This window comes from Amblyomma maculatum, chromosome 8 (assembly GCF_055883805.1).
Source record: "Amblyomma maculatum isolate TAMU_Amacu chromosome 8, ASM5588380v1, whole genome shotgun sequence".
Lineage (NCBI taxonomy): Eukaryota > Metazoa > Arthropoda > Arachnida > Ixodida > Ixodidae > Amblyomma > Amblyomma maculatum.
This window is the reverse complement of record NC_139351.1, coordinates 122,075,859-122,092,416: the sequence shown is the minus strand read 5'-3', so window position 1 is coordinate 122,092,416 and position 16,558 is coordinate 122,075,859. Positions and strand designations below refer to the sequence as shown.

At 41.9% G+C, this 16,558-nt stretch overlaps 1 protein-coding gene across 2 annotated transcripts; it reads left to right on the top strand.

The window, feature by feature from the left end:
• Window positions 1-284: 284 nt before the first annotated feature.
• LOC146182400 (neutral amino acid transporter 9-like) lies at window positions 285-15,910 on the top strand. 2 transcript variants are annotated; one of them, XM_084577486.1, is made up of 14 exons: window positions 285-667; window positions 2,878-3,004; window positions 4,513-4,601; window positions 4,665-4,728; window positions 5,880-5,973; window positions 6,834-6,884; window positions 7,432-7,470; window positions 8,380-8,580; window positions 11,874-11,978; window positions 12,074-12,180; window positions 12,971-13,075; window positions 13,140-13,288; window positions 13,683-13,772; window positions 14,829-15,910. In XM_084577486.1, the coding sequence occupies exons 1-14, from the start codon at window positions 549-551 to the stop codon at window positions 15,004-15,006; spliced, it is 1,518 nt and encodes a 505-aa protein (XP_084433612.1). In that variant the 5' UTR covers window positions 285-548; the 3' UTR covers window positions 15,007-15,910. The 2 variants fall into 2 exon arrangements, with proteins under 2 accessions (XP_084433612.1, XP_084433611.1); XM_084577485.1 differs by having other exon boundaries at window positions 6,834-7,001.
• Window positions 15,911-16,558: the final 648 nt, after the last annotated feature.

Below are 16,558 nucleotides of genomic sequence, written 5' to 3'. Positions count from 1 at the left end.
ATATGTCCTGAGCTTTGGCTACTGTACTTTGGCGCTCTTTGGCGTTTGTTAGGCTACAAAACAAACGATCGTTACGTTAGAAGACAAGAGACCCACGCTAGATGTCGTGGCCATCGCAACAAGGTCGGCGCCTTTTTTTTTTTTTTTTTTTCTGTGCCTTCACGCCGTTTGAAAGAAAGGAAAGCCAAGAAAGAGCTCCAGAAGAAAAAAAGAAAAACTAATGTGATTTGTCTACAGTAACATTGTCGTCCATAGAACTTTGTCGTCATAGTGACGTCAGCGCAAACGTCGCCAAAATAGCTACCTGAAACTCTTGTTTGTGCTTTCGCTTTCCTTGTATCAGCTCGTATCTCGAAATGCTGCGCTATCAACTCACGCTTCGGCTCATCTCACTTTCCATCGGATCTCGTTTCTTTTAGAACGAGGCGCTCACTGCGCGGGAGGCGTATGAATCAATCCGTCTCTCCGTAGCACGCTATGTGGTCCCGCTCGTGCAGATCGCCGTGCTCCCAGCGTTTTTGAGCTGCCCGCGGTGGCTGAGAGGCCCAATGGAACCAAATGAGAGGTCTCCGCTGTTGTCCAGTGCGATCAACCAAGATGAAATTGACACTGCGCGCAGTGAACGCATCTCGGCGGTCAGCGAAAGCTTTTCAAGCCATTCTTCCAGGTCAGCTGTCATGTGCTTATTCATGTGCTGTACGTGACGTATACCGAGTTTCGGTTGCCTTTTGGACACTATCAAGTCGGTGCAGTCGCAGCCATGGTCGCACCAATCGTGCAGCAGACGCTTTAATAATACTATCAGCTCCATTGCCCAATGCGCCAGCGTTACTCATGTCACACGCTCGCTAAACTGGCTTCTTCATAAGTGCGTTCCTCGTTTTATTTCGCTTCTTTATTTGGTTAGTTTGTATGCTTGACAGTTTACAATATCCGCCCCCTTGGACAATGCTGTGAGACATTGCATGTTTGGAGGTGCGTTCGCGCACTTCCAGGAGCCGCTCCCCCCCCCCCCCCCCCCCCCCTTTTTTTTTTTTACATCCATGCGTTAAATGGGCACAGCGTATACATTTTAACACAGAGCAACTGCACTCTTGCATCGGCGCGATGTTCTAAGCTATGCGGACAATTGCTATAATATGGTAGCAATTTAGAAACGCGATTTTAAAATGCTTTAACAGTTGCGCACACAACGCTTCGAGTGGTATATATCGATATCATACCTTGTAGATGAGATTTTCATCAGATAAGAACATGCCTGTGTTGCTGCCTGGAAAATAACTGACCATAAACCAAGTGGCCAGACGCGCTTGTTATCAGCTGCATCGGTGTGCGCCAGATCTTTGACATGCTATCACATTGTGACGAGTGTCTTTTTTTCTGCACAATGGACCTAGCTTGCAGCACAGCACACTAGAAAAGCGGAGAATACCGCTTTTTTTTTTTTTTTTTCATATAGTGTGAGCTTCTACACATACCGGATTGCTGGAACAATGATGCAGTAAGAGAGGTGAACCTAAGTTAAATTATTTCTGCCTTTACTTCCACAGGTTGTGTAAAGTAGTCTGGGAACTGTATTGCAGATATAATAAAATGTAACATTATTTATGTCTCCATTACTAAGGCAAAATTGCGATTTCTTTGATGAAATAATCATTTGCTGCAATACTTTAGCATAAAAACAATGTTTCTCGTGTCCTTTGAAGAGTCTGCATTAATTTGATATTTACACTTTTTACACGTTCAGCTGTTTTAGCTAGCACATCATTCATAATTTGTATGACGAACAGGTCAAGTTTGCAAAAAAAAAAAAAAAAAGGTCAATAGCTGCCCTTCTGTCTTGTGTATCTCTTTGATGTCATTGTTGAGTCCTCATCAACAAGTCCTCATCAGAACTTCAAGTAGAGTTGCCAGCTAATTGTCCCCTGTCTTTCAAAATTATTTAGATGTACTAGGTTGAGTTGTTTTTCTTACTAACTGTTCTTTTACATTCTTTATCTGCTCTGCTTGCTGATGTTCTGTCCACCCGTGCTGTTCTGCTGATGCTCCTTTTTATTTTTTTAGCCGCCCTATTCTTGGTGCGTCTTGAAAGTTTGCATTGCTGTATTTCATAAAGGAAGCTACCAGTTGCTAGTTTGCTAGTTCATACCTGTCCCTTTTGTACTTCTTGTGTGAAAATAAGAAAACGGGATGGGGGATATCTTCACTGAATCGCTGGCATGTACAAAAGTGCGTGCCCAGCTTTTCTGGATGTACAGCAACCAGTAGCAAACACCATGTTTTTGCTACTGGCAGACAGCAGACATGTCAGTTGCTGTATGCTACTTGATATTTTAAGCATTATTTTGAGAAAAATAGAGAGTCCCAAGTGCTTCTGCATGAACATGGTAATTATCATGGTCAACTCTTCCTCACTGCAACTCTCGCAACTAGTTTCCTGTGGCCATCAAAAACATAAGTATGCCAGTGGGATGTAATCATGGGATGCCAATGGAAAATTGATGAGATGTGCTGAAAATTACAAATTTCCATTGTAAGTGTTCCATTGAATTTTCATTGAAAGTAAATTTCTGCTAAAGTGTTCAGTGCCATGCAGCTCATGGTGGATGTTGTGCGAACTAGAAAAATTTGTCCAGCTTACTTGGGCTAGGCATACGCACTGCTCTATGAAAAGAACAATGTTCAGGTAGAAAAGGGCCATTTCTTATTTTTTATTTTTTTTTTCACAAATGACATCGGCTTGTGTTTCTGGGTGTATTGCACGTGCCCTCTCTGGTGTTTTCTAGTTCACGGCATTGTGTTGCTGTGAATTCATTACGCAAAAGAACACGTCCTAGCTACTGTACATGCTGCAACTAGTGCTGTTTTCCTTTTAAGGAAGCCATTCCACTACCCCATTGGTGAGCAGGGGCACATAGTGCCAGACTCGGACGCAAACGTTGCAGCAACCTACAGCAGGTACCGCTACTACAACAAGCTGGTGGACCCGTCTCTGCAGATACTGGTATTTACCCTGCACTGGTCTAGTAGTACTGATACCAATAACCTGGATGCTTGTGGTGCTGTTCTGCAGTAGCTTCTCTGAATGGAGGTAAATTGAGAATGACATAAGCTGGCATGACATGACATGAAATTTGAATGACATTGAGCTATGCTGCTTTTATAGTTGCTGGCAAAAGTAAATATGCAGTCAAATAATTTACCCATAGTGCAGAAATGTATAGTAAACACTGTGGAACCTATATGTCATTAAAAAAATTACTGCTCTGTTTTCAGTGGCACTAGTTTGCAAAGTGGGGTGTTGCGAGAATCTGGGCCATCTCTCAATATTAGTGTGTGGCAATACAAGTTTTCATATTTTTGTTGTGCAGACACTAACACTGCAGTCAGAATTTCCAATTTTGATGGCAGAAATCATAAAAAAGTTTTACATACTGTAAGGTGTTTGTGGTTTCGTTACAATACTTTTTTTTCGTTCAGTAACTGACATGCAGCTAGCCTTCCAATTTTTCGTCATCAAGACCTTTATTTTTATTGTTGAACATGAGATACACTGGCAATTGTGGAAGCTATTTGATTGCAGAATGTACAAGGATGACACACACAGAAAGGAGCAAATGGGATGCAGTTCTTACTGCCAGTCTTTTATATGCACGTGAACATTGTAATACGAAAGAATGTAGGTAAAGATGCTGGACGAACAGCCTCTACACATGGCTGCTGTCATGAGTGTTTACTTTCTTTGATGGGCAGTGCAAATGAAAGCCTACTAGCATGTAACAGGTCTCTGTTTGTGTACTGAATTCTTAAAAAATTTTCAAAACTTGCTGTCCATGATGGCTTATTCAAGTGACACAGGCTCGAATAAAAACAGAAATCAGTGAATTTTGTGTGGTAGAAGCAGTATAAGAAGGAACATATGCAAGCCCTTGATAGTGCAGGCTGATTGAGTGCCTGTAGCTGCTTTAATAAAACTGGAGCCTTGACTTGGTACAAGCACAATGATGAATGCAGCATGTAATTTTTGGAGAATAAGAATTTTAATGGTAGTGACTCTGGTATTTAAAGTAGATGGTACGGAATCAAGACAGGGTGTGCTCTAACGTTGCATGCAGTTGGCTCGCATCACTACATGCTCGCGTGTTCCCTTTCATATTGCTTCTACCTGCACATGACAGTTGGCCAAACGAGTTTCGGCGAGATCACCAAGAGGAAAAGGGTCGATAAATTAGTTTTCTGCTTTCTGTCCAAATGTGAAAAGATGGCTCTCTGGAGTTCTTCTAAAGTGGTCGTCATTTAGCTCAAAAGCATATGTTGGTGCGCAGAGTGATTTAATTGTGTAATTTGAGTCCTAAATTGTTTTTGTACACGAATGTGTTGATTTGCTTGGAAGAACTTTGATAACAGTTCATTAGCGAGATCTCTTAATGAAACTCAATGAAGCATTACTTTTCTTTTCATTTCTGGCTACATCCCACCCACAATGGCTTGGCACTTTCTTCTCTTTTGCAGAGCATACCCGACCATGTTTTGCCAGCGTACTTGTCATTGCCTTTCTTCAAACCATCGCCAGACGGTGAACAGAGCAGCTTTGTCACAATGTTAGTTGCCTACATACAGCATGTGAGTTGAGGTGTGCGATGCTGATAGTGACCCTCTTTCAGATTTGCCATCTGGAATACCATGATGGGTACCTCTCTTCTGAGCATGCCGTGGGCCATCTCTCAGGTACATTTCTTTCGCTGAAATCAGCTAACGGTGGTTTGTAATTTGAGGTTGCCATGGGAATTAGACCCTGTCCTTATGCAGCACATTGGGTGCCTAGTGTCATCAGTCTTCTCAGTGCAGTCTATGCCCAGTGCTGCTCTGATAGCATAAACTCCAAGCCCAGCAAAATTTATAGTGCTATCACATCGACTTGCATTGTTGATATTACATGAAAGCGTAAAAGCCCCATGTCCTAGAAAAGCAGGCACTGGTGTTGTCATGGTTGTAACTTGAAAATCGGCAGATTGCAAAGCAAAGCAATAAAAAATGTCTTGCAGACCCACAGAATAAAATTTGGTTAACACATGATTTTATATCAAAATTTTGATTCAGTTGTTCTCTGTGCAGCATTCAGGATGGTGTCATACCATTTTGCTTCCCATTTAGTGCCAGTTAAGTTGGAGGCTAGTTTGCAAAAGGGATTCGAACCAGTGACATATGCACCTTTGATTGTATGTTGCTAAATATAAGCATAGATGTCCACTGAGAAATGCAAGGAAAATGAGGAGCTCATTATGATACACAAAGGAAAGAATCCAACAGTCAGCGAGGCCAGAGAAAGCATAGGGGAAAGTTTAAAAAATTTTTTTTATTGACATGAACTAGTTGTGTAACAATTTCTAGTTACTGTTGGCTTCTTTCGTTTGTCTATCAAAAAGTGAGATACTGCGCCTTCCTTTCTCCCAAAACAGACTTAAAAAAATATTCAAAAATTTGTGGAATGAAAAGGCGTTGTTAAAGGCACTGTCGCCTCTAGTCCTAGGACGAAGCTTAAGCTAATATTTAAATGTCTAATTCTGTGTCAATTTGTCACATTCAACTTTTTCATTCACATCACTGTAGTCTGCCTGACATAAAGACTGCAGCAATCGGAAAGTAATTTGGCTACGCTAATACTAGGAGAGCTTTTTCGTCGCGCATTATCGGAGAGGGTTGCCACCATAATATAGTTTTAGTTAATGTTCCCCATGTTTCATAACCCACTGCTCATACTCGCCAAATAAAGCATGTTGTTTCTGTTTCTTGCCATTTAATTTAGCAACGACATTTGTGCCTGTGAATGCGACATTGCTTAATGGCAGCTCATTTCAAAAGGTGGTTTTTGCTTGCAGGCTGGATTTGCAGGGGGCATAGTGCTTGTTTTGTCCATTGGACTCCTTTGCCTGTACACAGCATACCGCGTGCTTAGCAGCCCAAGTCTAACAGGTCAGTTTTGGTCTGGTGTTGGTCTGATAGTAAACTTCACATGGCGTAAATACTAGCCATTAGACATGCACCTCATATATGGCCTTGTCATTAATGTGTGCGTGATTTGCTTCTTAACCTGTGCTAGTATGTTGCTGACTTTCTTGCGGTATCCATCTTGGGTTATTTATTTTAAATGCATTTGGTGTATGAACCAGTTCTACACGTTAACTTGTGTGTATATTCGTATAATTGGCAGTATGAAACTAGAGTGCCTCCTAGCCGCTTTGGTTGGCATCCTGCATATTATTGCTTCTGCACATCACGCAGGTGGCACAGCAGCAGTCATTGCGTTCACAATGTCGCATGGAGTTACTACACTGACTTTCATACTATGTCCCCAGTGTCAGGTTTAGCAGATTCTGTCTACCTTTGCCCGTGTTTCCCACTGCCACAGTCATTTATTTGTTTATTTAGGCAAGGTGCTTGTGAATAACGCAATAGAAATGTAGCCAGTAAAAGTAGTGCGTGCCTTTAACCAAAGAAGGCATTTGTTGCCAGTAGCAAGTTTTGAATCAACCCCATAAAAGGATGCAGTATTGATAGCATCATTAAATGCTGAATATTGGCAGCATTGGCCTGCATGATTATCACAGTGTCTATATCGGTTTAGTCCCTGAGGCATTGTATAGGCTTCGGACTGTCTAAAGTTGAATCTGCCTTTACGAACATGGATTTGCCTACATTTAGCAGTGGACAGAAGGAACATGCCACTTCTGCTGGTTATCATTCGGCAGACAATGTCCCTGCATTGTGGACTCTGGTTTATGCTGGTGGCAAGCCAGTTAAAGCCCATCAATACTGGTGCTTTCTTTGTGCAGGCCTCAAGGGAGAGCCGCTCGAGTTCTCGGACGTGTGTCGTCACTTCCTGGGCAAGTGGGGCGAGCGGCTAGCCATTGTGTTCTCCATGATGCCTCTTCTTGGAGCCACCGTTGTTTTCTGGGTGCTCATGTCAACCTTTTTATCCAACACCAGTGTCTTCGTATACGGTCAGTGCGTGCTCTTGCCAACAACAGGGGGAGCAGTGTGTGGCAGTTCCTTTCTGCTCCTGATGATTCTTTGCAGAGATCGCAATGATACAAATCGTGGATTATTTTGCTAGTCTTGCTATGTGCGTGAGATTGTACAGTGTGGAACTTTTTAGTGAGTCTTGCCAAGTTCTGTGAAGTGCTACTGGTGCTCATGGTGATAAGGAGGTCGGACACTCACAATTTCATGTACTTCATAAAGACTCATAGGAAGGACAGGCAAAATTTGTGAAAAATGTATTCCTATACTATGACTTTGTTGTATGTATACGCAGTTCTGCTGAAGCCGTCGTCAAAGAGGGACATTTTACATCTGTTTTAAGGGAAAGGAAAACCTAACACGCAAGCCTATCAAAACTGTGGTGCCTGAAACTGTTTCTCTTTTTTACAGATCACATTGCTGGCATTATTGGGCCAGACGACAAAAGTGGTGTGTATGAACCTCTGCCCTTTTCGTTTTTGTCAGTGTCATTTGAAAAGCTTCTGTGCATAGCACGTATACATACTTTGTGACACTTTCTTAAGAATTCTTTCTTAAGAATTCTGCAGAAACTACACAGCTGAAACATGAACGCTCATTATTTAAGGCGTATTTCTAACATAAATTTTCATTTTTCAGTATTACGCAGTCACATCAAAACCAGATTTTTATTGCTACAAATATTTTGCACACACTCAATAACACGAAGTTTCCACAGATGGCGCCAACTTCACCATTGACGGAGCAAAGTAACCAAGCAGCACGTTAGGTGGCTGTCCACCAACAGAACTGTTGGCCAACTGATGTAGTTAAAGAAGCTGTGCCCCTGTACCTTTTTCTTCATTGCCAAAAGATTTAACCAAGTGTAGTAGTATTTGCACGCCATTTTGCACAATAGCAATATTTAGGCTTTATGTGGTTTAGATTAAAACACATTTACATGTCCCGTCCAACAGTAAAGCTGATCACTGGCTTAGATTGAAGTGAACCAGGTACACGTGATTGCGTGTGTGTGTGGTTTGGTTTGTGGCGTTTAACATCCCAAAGAGGCTCAGGCTATGAGAGACGCCGCAGTGGAGGACTGTTGAAGCTTCTGGATTTCTGTTGACTGAACGTAATAGCTGCTTATGACTTGTTCCACTTGCGCGGGCATTTTGATGTGCGTATATTTCTTTTTGCACTGTGAACTTTGCTTTCTGCACTGTTTGTTTGTTGCACAGTCGCTAGCACAGTAGGGTTTTTGATGGCAATATGAATGACAGATCGTAAGCAGTGCACTGAATTGCTAGACAATGTGTTGTTCTCATTCTTGCTCGTTGTTGTTTTGCTTTCTTTTTTTACTCTTGGCGACCACCAAAGCAAGTCTACTGTGTGCTCAGGGCTTTGGAGAGTCCGACATGTCTAAGTTTCCTCTGTTCTCAAATGCTTCGAACACTACAAACGACCCGGTCCTTGACGTTTTGGAGAGCAAGTACACAATGCCTATTGTCCTGGTGTTCCTGCTGTTCCCAGTCATCAACCTGAAGTCTCCATCATTCTTCTTCAAGTTTACCTCGCTTGGTGAGCGCTCTTGAGCATTGCTGAGTGGCATCATTAATTTTTAAACAGCACCCATTTGGGCTTAATGCGGCTGAATTAGAATCCTCATGGGGCAAAAAAAAAAAAAAAGTCATCCGTCATAAAATTCGGTGACTGGCTGGAGAGAAGTGCTGTCACCAGAATGGAAGTGACAATGTCACATATTTATATGCAGTTAAATCTCGTTACAAGAGACACTGTTACAAGAGACACTCGATTATAAGGGACATTTGAAAATGGTTTGGCTGGTTTTCTATGTCTGCCATGTTAACAACATTGCATACAAGAGACATGGTTACAAGAGACACTCGGTTACTAAGAGCAACTTTTTCATGTCCCTGCAGTAAATTCTTCACTATTTAGAAGAGACACAACCCAAGTATACTCATACAATGCAGCTGAAGCGTACCAACTCGTACATGATGCACTTCAGATTCCCTTAGCTAAATTCTGTTCCATATCAGCATCCTTTTTGTTGTATATATGTCAGGAATTAAAAAGGAGTGCTTCCCCATGATTTGAAAGTCCAAACGACTCCATTTCTGCCACTGGCATCACATTACTTTCACCTACGAAGCAAATAAAAATGCATCAATAACATCCAGCATTTTTAATTCCTCGCTGTTAAAATTTGATCACAAGATGAAAGCTCAGAATCCTGATGTCTTATGAAAGCTCAGAATCCTGATGTCTTTCTCTTTGTGGACAAAGCAGCACCAAAGTTCTCGTGCTCAAAGCCACCAAAGTTATTTTTTCCCTCCAAACCCTACAGCCTGCCTTCAACCAACATACAAAGGCATTATGCACTCTGTCAAGTTGGTGTACAAGACAAGGTTGGTTGAACGCCTGTTGCTCGACAGGCAGCAAGACTGTACAATAGTAACTGATGCGAAGTTTGCTGTTCAGATGATTTCAGGTGTCAGGAATGGCGCAAGAAGTGCAGCTGTGAAAAACCGTTTCAGACAAGCAGGCTTTAAATGTGGTGACATGATCTAAGAGGGCCCATATATGGATACCGTGGAAAGCTTTCTTGAAGATGAAGCTTGGGTGAGCATCCAAGAGACTGCTGAGGTACCAGAATCTTTTGAGGAATTCGTATCTGCAGATGTGGATCATGTGTGCTTCCGAAGAGCTTGCAGACTGTGCAATTCTCGTGCAAGTAAATGGCGCTTGTGCCATAGAGGATGACTATGAGAACAATTCAGAGGAAAAGTGTCAGCATCTGAGGGTGATGAGCATGTAAGAGTGACGAGCATGTAAGAGTGCTTCAAAGGTATGAGAGCAACAGGAAGGTTTGCAAAGTGAAGTGCTTTACAACCAGAATTTGGGAAGGAACACACTCTGCACTCACAAAAATACATACTAGTATGAATAACTTCTTTAAGCTTTCCTGGACAATTCCCTGTTAATGTGTGTGAATGCATTTATATGCTGATGTGCAATAAACTGATCAACACAGTGCTTTTAGAATTTTTGGGTACAAGGGACCTTGCTTACAAGATGCATCTTTTTTGGGTCCCTTGAGTGTCTCTTGTAACAAGTTTTTACTGTATCTTCAATGCAGCCATGTTGCCTCATCTAGACATTTTCAAGGGAAACATCTAACCACCAGCTAACCAGCATGTAACAACCTGAAAGAGATGCATGGTTGTGTGAAAGCTGTGTCGTTGTGTTAGGGTTTGCAAACACAACCATGAAAGCATGACACAAAGCACAAACGTACAACATAATTAGGTGTGGTTCAGGTATTCACAGAACAGTGTAACAGATACTGCACGTTTCCTTTCTTGTGAACCAATTTATTATTATTATTATTATTATTATTATTTGGAGTCCTCTTGATTTTTCATTTGCTCTTTGTCGTAGTGTGGTGCCATTTGTAAGTAGTTGTGGCTTACATCATGGCACAGTTTGGTGGAATTGATGGGGAAGGTTCTTTGTAAAATCTTCTATAATCTGTCACTTCAGAAAGAAAAAGAGAATGCAAATATTCACTAGCCCACTTCTTGTGGTTCTGTATGTTCCATCTGTGGAGTGCTCTTTCTCTTTAATTTTTCATGTTCACAAATGGGGGAGTAAGAAAGGGTGACAATAGAAGGCTTTTGTTCCAAACCTGTTTGGTTTTTCTGCCATGAGGGTGCACACTGTACAAGGGATGAAATATATGCAGTTCTGAGAAAATGGTACTTGTGGTGCGAAATTAGTGGGCAGTTATTTAGTTGTGTGTATGCTTTTCTTTTTGTTTCTGTTTTCAAATGATGCATTGGACATTAGCATATGTGGATCACCCCATGGTATTCCCCTGTGACCGCTAAGTAATTTATAGCTGAATTGCTTTTTGATGCTGTTCTTGTTTCGGTTTCATTGTTTCAACAAAGTTGTCACTTGCAAGAAATGTAGGTCACGTGCGGGATGACAATATTGCGCTGTTGATATATTGTGTGTGTGTGTTTATTCAGATGCTTGAAGCAGGCATTGTAGTGAAATAAAACTATGTATCAGTAATCACATTGCAGGTTTTTTCTATCCTCATGTGACTTAAATACTTCTTTCACCTCAGAGCCATTGTTCAGCAGCTGAAAGCAAAACTGAAACCGCATTAAGAAGAAATCAGTTATAAATTATTTAGCAACCATAAGGGACAGCAACACGCAAGCAAAAATTTGGTGTCCATAGTCTTTTAATGTGATGCGGCCTTGTCACCTGTGTGCCCGGTTGCCCTTATTGGGGCTCAAACTGAGATTTTCGCACCATCCGCCTTTGTGCATCATACTGATGTCACTACAGAATTGCTATGTGCAGGAGCTGCATGGAGTATCATGAGCAACGGGATGTCATCAGATTAAATCTTTAGCTATTATTGTCAAATCATGCATGGAGTCAGTTTGCTCAGTGTTCAGTCCTTGCCCTAGCATTGCAGAGCACGCTTTGGTGATCAAACTCATGTCATACTTTACCTAACGAAAATTAGTTAATACTTTATACATTACATTAGCATACACCACCGTTGCAGTCTTATATCAAGCCAAAAAAGACATACCTTCTCTACGAAACATGGGAGAAAATTGCAACCACCAGAAAAGTGCTCCCTAGTATTTTGGCCACACCTGTATGTAACTACAGGGAGCATGCCATATAAATAGGACTGTTTTCTATGATGCTGGCTTCGTAAACAGCTTTGCGCAGCAAGTATTTTTACTCTTTCTCTGATTGCTCGAGGTTGGTGCTGCGTATATCCTGTGCCTACGTGAAACCCGATGCTGTCCTTCCTGCAGGCACCATATCAGTGTTCTACTTGTTAGTCTACATTTTTGTCAAGGCTGCATACTGGGGTGTCAACATCAACTTTGAAGACAAGTCAAACCTCTTCTACACTCCGCGTAAGCGATTTCACACTCATAGCTTCACTCGCATTGACATTTCCTTGTGCCCGGGCTAGTCTCAACGACAAGGTTGCCTGTCTGTCTTCTTCCAGTGTTCAAGACCACATTTCCGGCGCTGACTGGGGTGCTGTGCCTCTCTTTCTTCATCCACAACTGCATCATCTCCATGATGCGCAACCAGAAGAGGCCAGAGAACAATGTGAGCGTGTGTTATTGTCACTCATGTGACAATCACGGGCAATTGGCCCTATCGATATGCCGGGAACTTGAATGAGCCTGTCAAGATTAGAATGCAAGGGTCACAAATGGACAGACTTTCTAGCACCACATATGTGCTTGCTGTATCTTTTTGGTCGTTTGACTCCCTAAAATTTTCTAATGCGAGCTGATGTAGTGAAGTTTCTCAGCGTATGTCGTTGACATAGTGAGTGCAGACCTTATAGCATGCAATTCATGTACAGCTGTGCCATTCTTTGCAAGCTGTATATATATATATATATATATATTGTTGTGCTATATAGTCTTTTAACACATTGTTGCCTTGTTACCGAGCTATAAAGAATTATGTCGACCTTTTTATAGTCAGAAATAGAAAAAGGTAAACAGTAACGAGCACAGCCCATTCTCTGCCAATCCTAGCTTGCCCACAAAAAGGTGGCACCTATATAAAGTATTATTTCTTGTTTAATAATTTCTAAAAGCAACAATACCTTGTCAAGTTCAGAAAAATTGGCAAAAGTTAGAACCACACATACTTTCTTTCATTTTGCAAACAAGCAGCAAAGCTCTTCCTAAAACTAAACTAGGTACAAAAACTGCAAACTTTCATTTTATTTGGAGTTCAAAACTTCACCTCAACGTCACCAACCAGTGGAAGTGGAAACTTGTTTGCATGCCTAATGTTGGTTAGGTTTAAGCAATGTGGAGCCGATGGTCAACTTTCTTCTTACCAATAAGCCCTTTTCTTTTCTCTTTTGTGCATTGTGTAGAAGAGAGACTTGTCCATAGCATTCGGCCTCGTCATAACCACGTACCTGCTTGTAGCTGTCCCGTTCTACATCAGCTTCCCGCTGGCAAAGAGCTGCATTGAAGATGTGAGTACAACTAGTCTTTTCCTGGCCACTGGAGTGTTCGACGATTCTCTTTTCTCCTCCGCAGAACCTGCTCAACAACTTTGCCAACCACGACGTGATGGCTTTTGTCACGAGAATATTTCTTCTGGTGCAGTACATAACACTGTTTCCCATGATCACATACCTGCTGCGTGTGCAGTTTATGCATTGGGTCTACCGTGTTGTCTACCCAGGGTATGTACACAAATCTGTGCATTCTTTACGCATTTTGCTGCCGTTGTGTTTGTAGTAAGTCGAATTTTGCTTAGAAAATTAGTGAAAGCTTGGTGGGAAGGAGGGTGGCCCTCATAGGGGAGACAAAGTGGAGGGGTTCCACATTTAAAATTAAGATTGAATTTTTATGAACCAAGATATCTTTTGTTCTTTTTTACCATTCTTATCAAGCAACCCTAATGAAGCACTGTTGATATCAGTTAAGAGATCTGTGCTTTCTGGTGAGGTATGGAATGTTTAGAGGCACCAAGAAATTTTGCCACGCATTTAGGTTTCATTTAGCAGGATACAAAATAGGTTATCGTGCATAATAACGTAGTGAGCATTCTCATTTGAACAACCTTATTCCTTTCAGGGTGAAGCAAGTGGTCGCCGTCAATGCAGTGGTGGTGACCATGTGTGTTCTGTTTGCCATATTTTTGCCTCAGATAGGCACTATTTTGAGGTAAGCTCTCTGTCTGAGTTCTGCCTCAACCAACACAGTGTTTCGGACAGTAATTGCCAAAATAAGAGAACATAGTGCTGGTTCCTAAGTTACTGCTGTACCAGGCTATTTAGGTTGCTGAAGAGTTGCTAAAATGTTTATGAATGCTTCTCAGGACAGTCCTAAGGAAGCACGTTATAAGAAAGTGAACCGCTAACCACTACCACAGGTATTTTTATTGAGAATTCAAATAGAAGTGACTGGCATAAGGACTCAATTTGAACAGTATACTGGTGAGTATATATAGTAAGACCTTGTCAGTTGTCTTTTTTTTACCCTCGTAGTGCCTCACCATTTAGATCACAGTTAGCCGACTTTGCAAAAATGCCTGCCATATGAAAAGACAATGGATGCATGAATTGTGCAGAAGAGTAATTAGTACTATTTACCTTTTCTTGCTTTGATGGTACCCCATTCCAATGGCTCAGTGGTTTGGCTGCTAGACTTCTGAGCTAAATGCATCATTTGACCCTAACCATATGGCAGCCACTGCAGATGGTTGAAATTAATCCATTAATCCAGAGCTCCCCCCCCCCCCCCCCCCCCTTCCCCCTCTACAACATCTCAGTAGCACATGTTGCTTTGGGATGTTAAACCCCATATATTAAACCCCGCTCTGATGATAAAAAGGTTTCAAACAGTATTAAGGGTAGCACAGTGGGCTACAGAAACAACGTGTACCATTGACAGATGAGAATAGAGCAGTAAACAAATGCAGGTTAATGACATTCTAGTCGAAATTGAGATGAAATGGACGGTGCATGTATTATAATGGTTAAAGGAGATGGCCGATCATCCTATAACAAAGGGTAAGCAGAGCATGTGCAGTAGAGAAAAAGGCAAATGGGTGAGGTCAGGAAGTTCACAGGGATCAGGTTTGTCACAGGTTGGGGTTATATTGGGGGAATATACAGACAAGGCCTTAGTCCTGTAGCTGACTTACTCTGACCGATCATCAAGACCAGAGATGTGCTAAGCTGGTGAACGTAACGGCTTCCTCTCCCACTTCCCTTTCAGGTACTGTGGTGCCCTGTCTGGACTGGTGTACATATTCTCTTTGCCGTGCATCATCTACATGGTAGCCCTGCAGCGACGGTACAAGCTGACCACCGGCATCGTCCTTGTGCACAGCGTCATTGTGTTTATGGGCGTTGCCAACTTCATCTCTCAGTTCCTGCTGCAGTACTTAGAGTAGTAGGGTGCCCCCACTAGCATCGTGTCTAGGTGCCATTTTTTGTTGCATCGAACATCGTGCACATCATGTGATAACTAGGTTTTTTACGGACAGGTCTTAACCGAACTTGTTAGTTTGTGTGAGTGAGAAACGGCACAGACAGCCAAGCTAGCATCATGCAGAAAAAGTGCCAGGTAAGCCCAGGTGTATGTATTGAACCATGTGTCACTTCGATCTTCAGACATTTTTGCATGATTTTGCGTCCTTGCATAATTCTTCTATAGAAGGTGTTTCCATGACTAACATATATATGGTTTTAAATAACTTGATGCTTTTATGATTGCTTAAAGAAAGCAGTCGGGTTTTCAATTTGTCATATGTGCAGTCTAATGGAAGTGCTTATGGCTTTGTTTTAAATGTTTCTGGACAGGTCAGTACTTTTATCAATAATTTTATGTTTATGTAAGGTGTCAGTCTTGTAGAGTTGTTGACATACCCGGAAACCTTCATGTCTGAAAAGCTTGATTTCATCTTTCTATGGTCATGCGGGACAAGCTTTAAGCAGCTTTTTGGCAAAATGCGAAGAATGAACTTCATGCATGAGCCACCTTCAAGTGGTGCTGGGCAGTTTTCGGGCCCATTTATAACAACAGATATGTATATATAATAGTTAAGCACACATTGGTTTAAATTAGTCCGCAGCCTTCCACCATGTTGTCCCTCATAGACCATATGTCACATCATTGTAGGCGATGACTTGCCTCAAGAGTGTACAAGAGTGCAATGCATTACATAAGAGAATCACTCGTGCCTTAACTGGCCTACACCTGTGTACTGGTCATTTATATCAAATTTTACACTTATTTTAACCAGTGTACCAGTGTGACCTGGTGTTTGATATTGTAAATATAGTATTATGCTTCTACTGCTGCATACTTGTGTCTTTTGATCACTGTCTGGAAGCCAACTCCTCTGGAGAACATTGGTGTTGCCTTGCACAACATATGAAACTGAGGTTATAGAGGCCATCCTGGGTTCTTGCCCAGCTCCTTCATTAATGAAGTTTCAGTGTGAGGCCATTTGATATAGTAAGAGCAATATATTGTATGCTGACCGTCAGAGGTGGTCGTCTTCTGTTTAAAACTTGAGAATTCTGTGCATAACATTAGTGCAACTTATTTTGCCTTTTGATGCACTACCATTAGGTGCCACTTATTGCAAAACTCTCCGGCAGCAGCGTGTGAAGCCTTCGGTGGAGAGGAAGCAACATGGAGGGAAGGAGAAGTTTCCTCTACACTTTTATGGAAGAGGGAAGGATGTGGGAGGCGGTGGAGGGAGATGAATCTAGGGATAGTGAAGAGTGTAGAGGGGCTACAGTGATCTACGCGGCGATTGACGAGCTGGCTAATGTCATCTGTTTGCACAGTCTGAAAATGTCAGCGGTTGCTTCTTATGCTAGCGCATAGTCTGCCACGTCAACTGCATTGATCTGAATTTTATTGTGCCTGGTTATGTGTCGCAAGCTGGTTACCTTTGAGAACAGTTTTTTTTAGTGCCCTGAAATGCAAAGTGC

What these genes read in the sequence shown, in the direction of transcription:
- LOC146182400 (XM_084577485.1), top strand. Translation starts at nt 549, where the DNA reads ATGGAACCAAATGAGAGGTCTCCGCTGTTGTCCAGTGCGATCAACCAA. An exon ending in TGCCGTGGGCCATCTCTCAG is followed by an intron (nt 4,729 to 5,879) that starts GTACATTTCTTT and finishes TTTTGCTTGCAG; the next exon opens with GCTGGATTTGCAGGGGGCAT. An exon ending in AAACCTCTTCTACACTCCGC is followed by an intron (nt 11,979 to 12,073) that starts GTAAGCGATTTC and finishes GTCTTCTTCCAG; the next exon opens with TGTTCAAGACCACATTTCCG.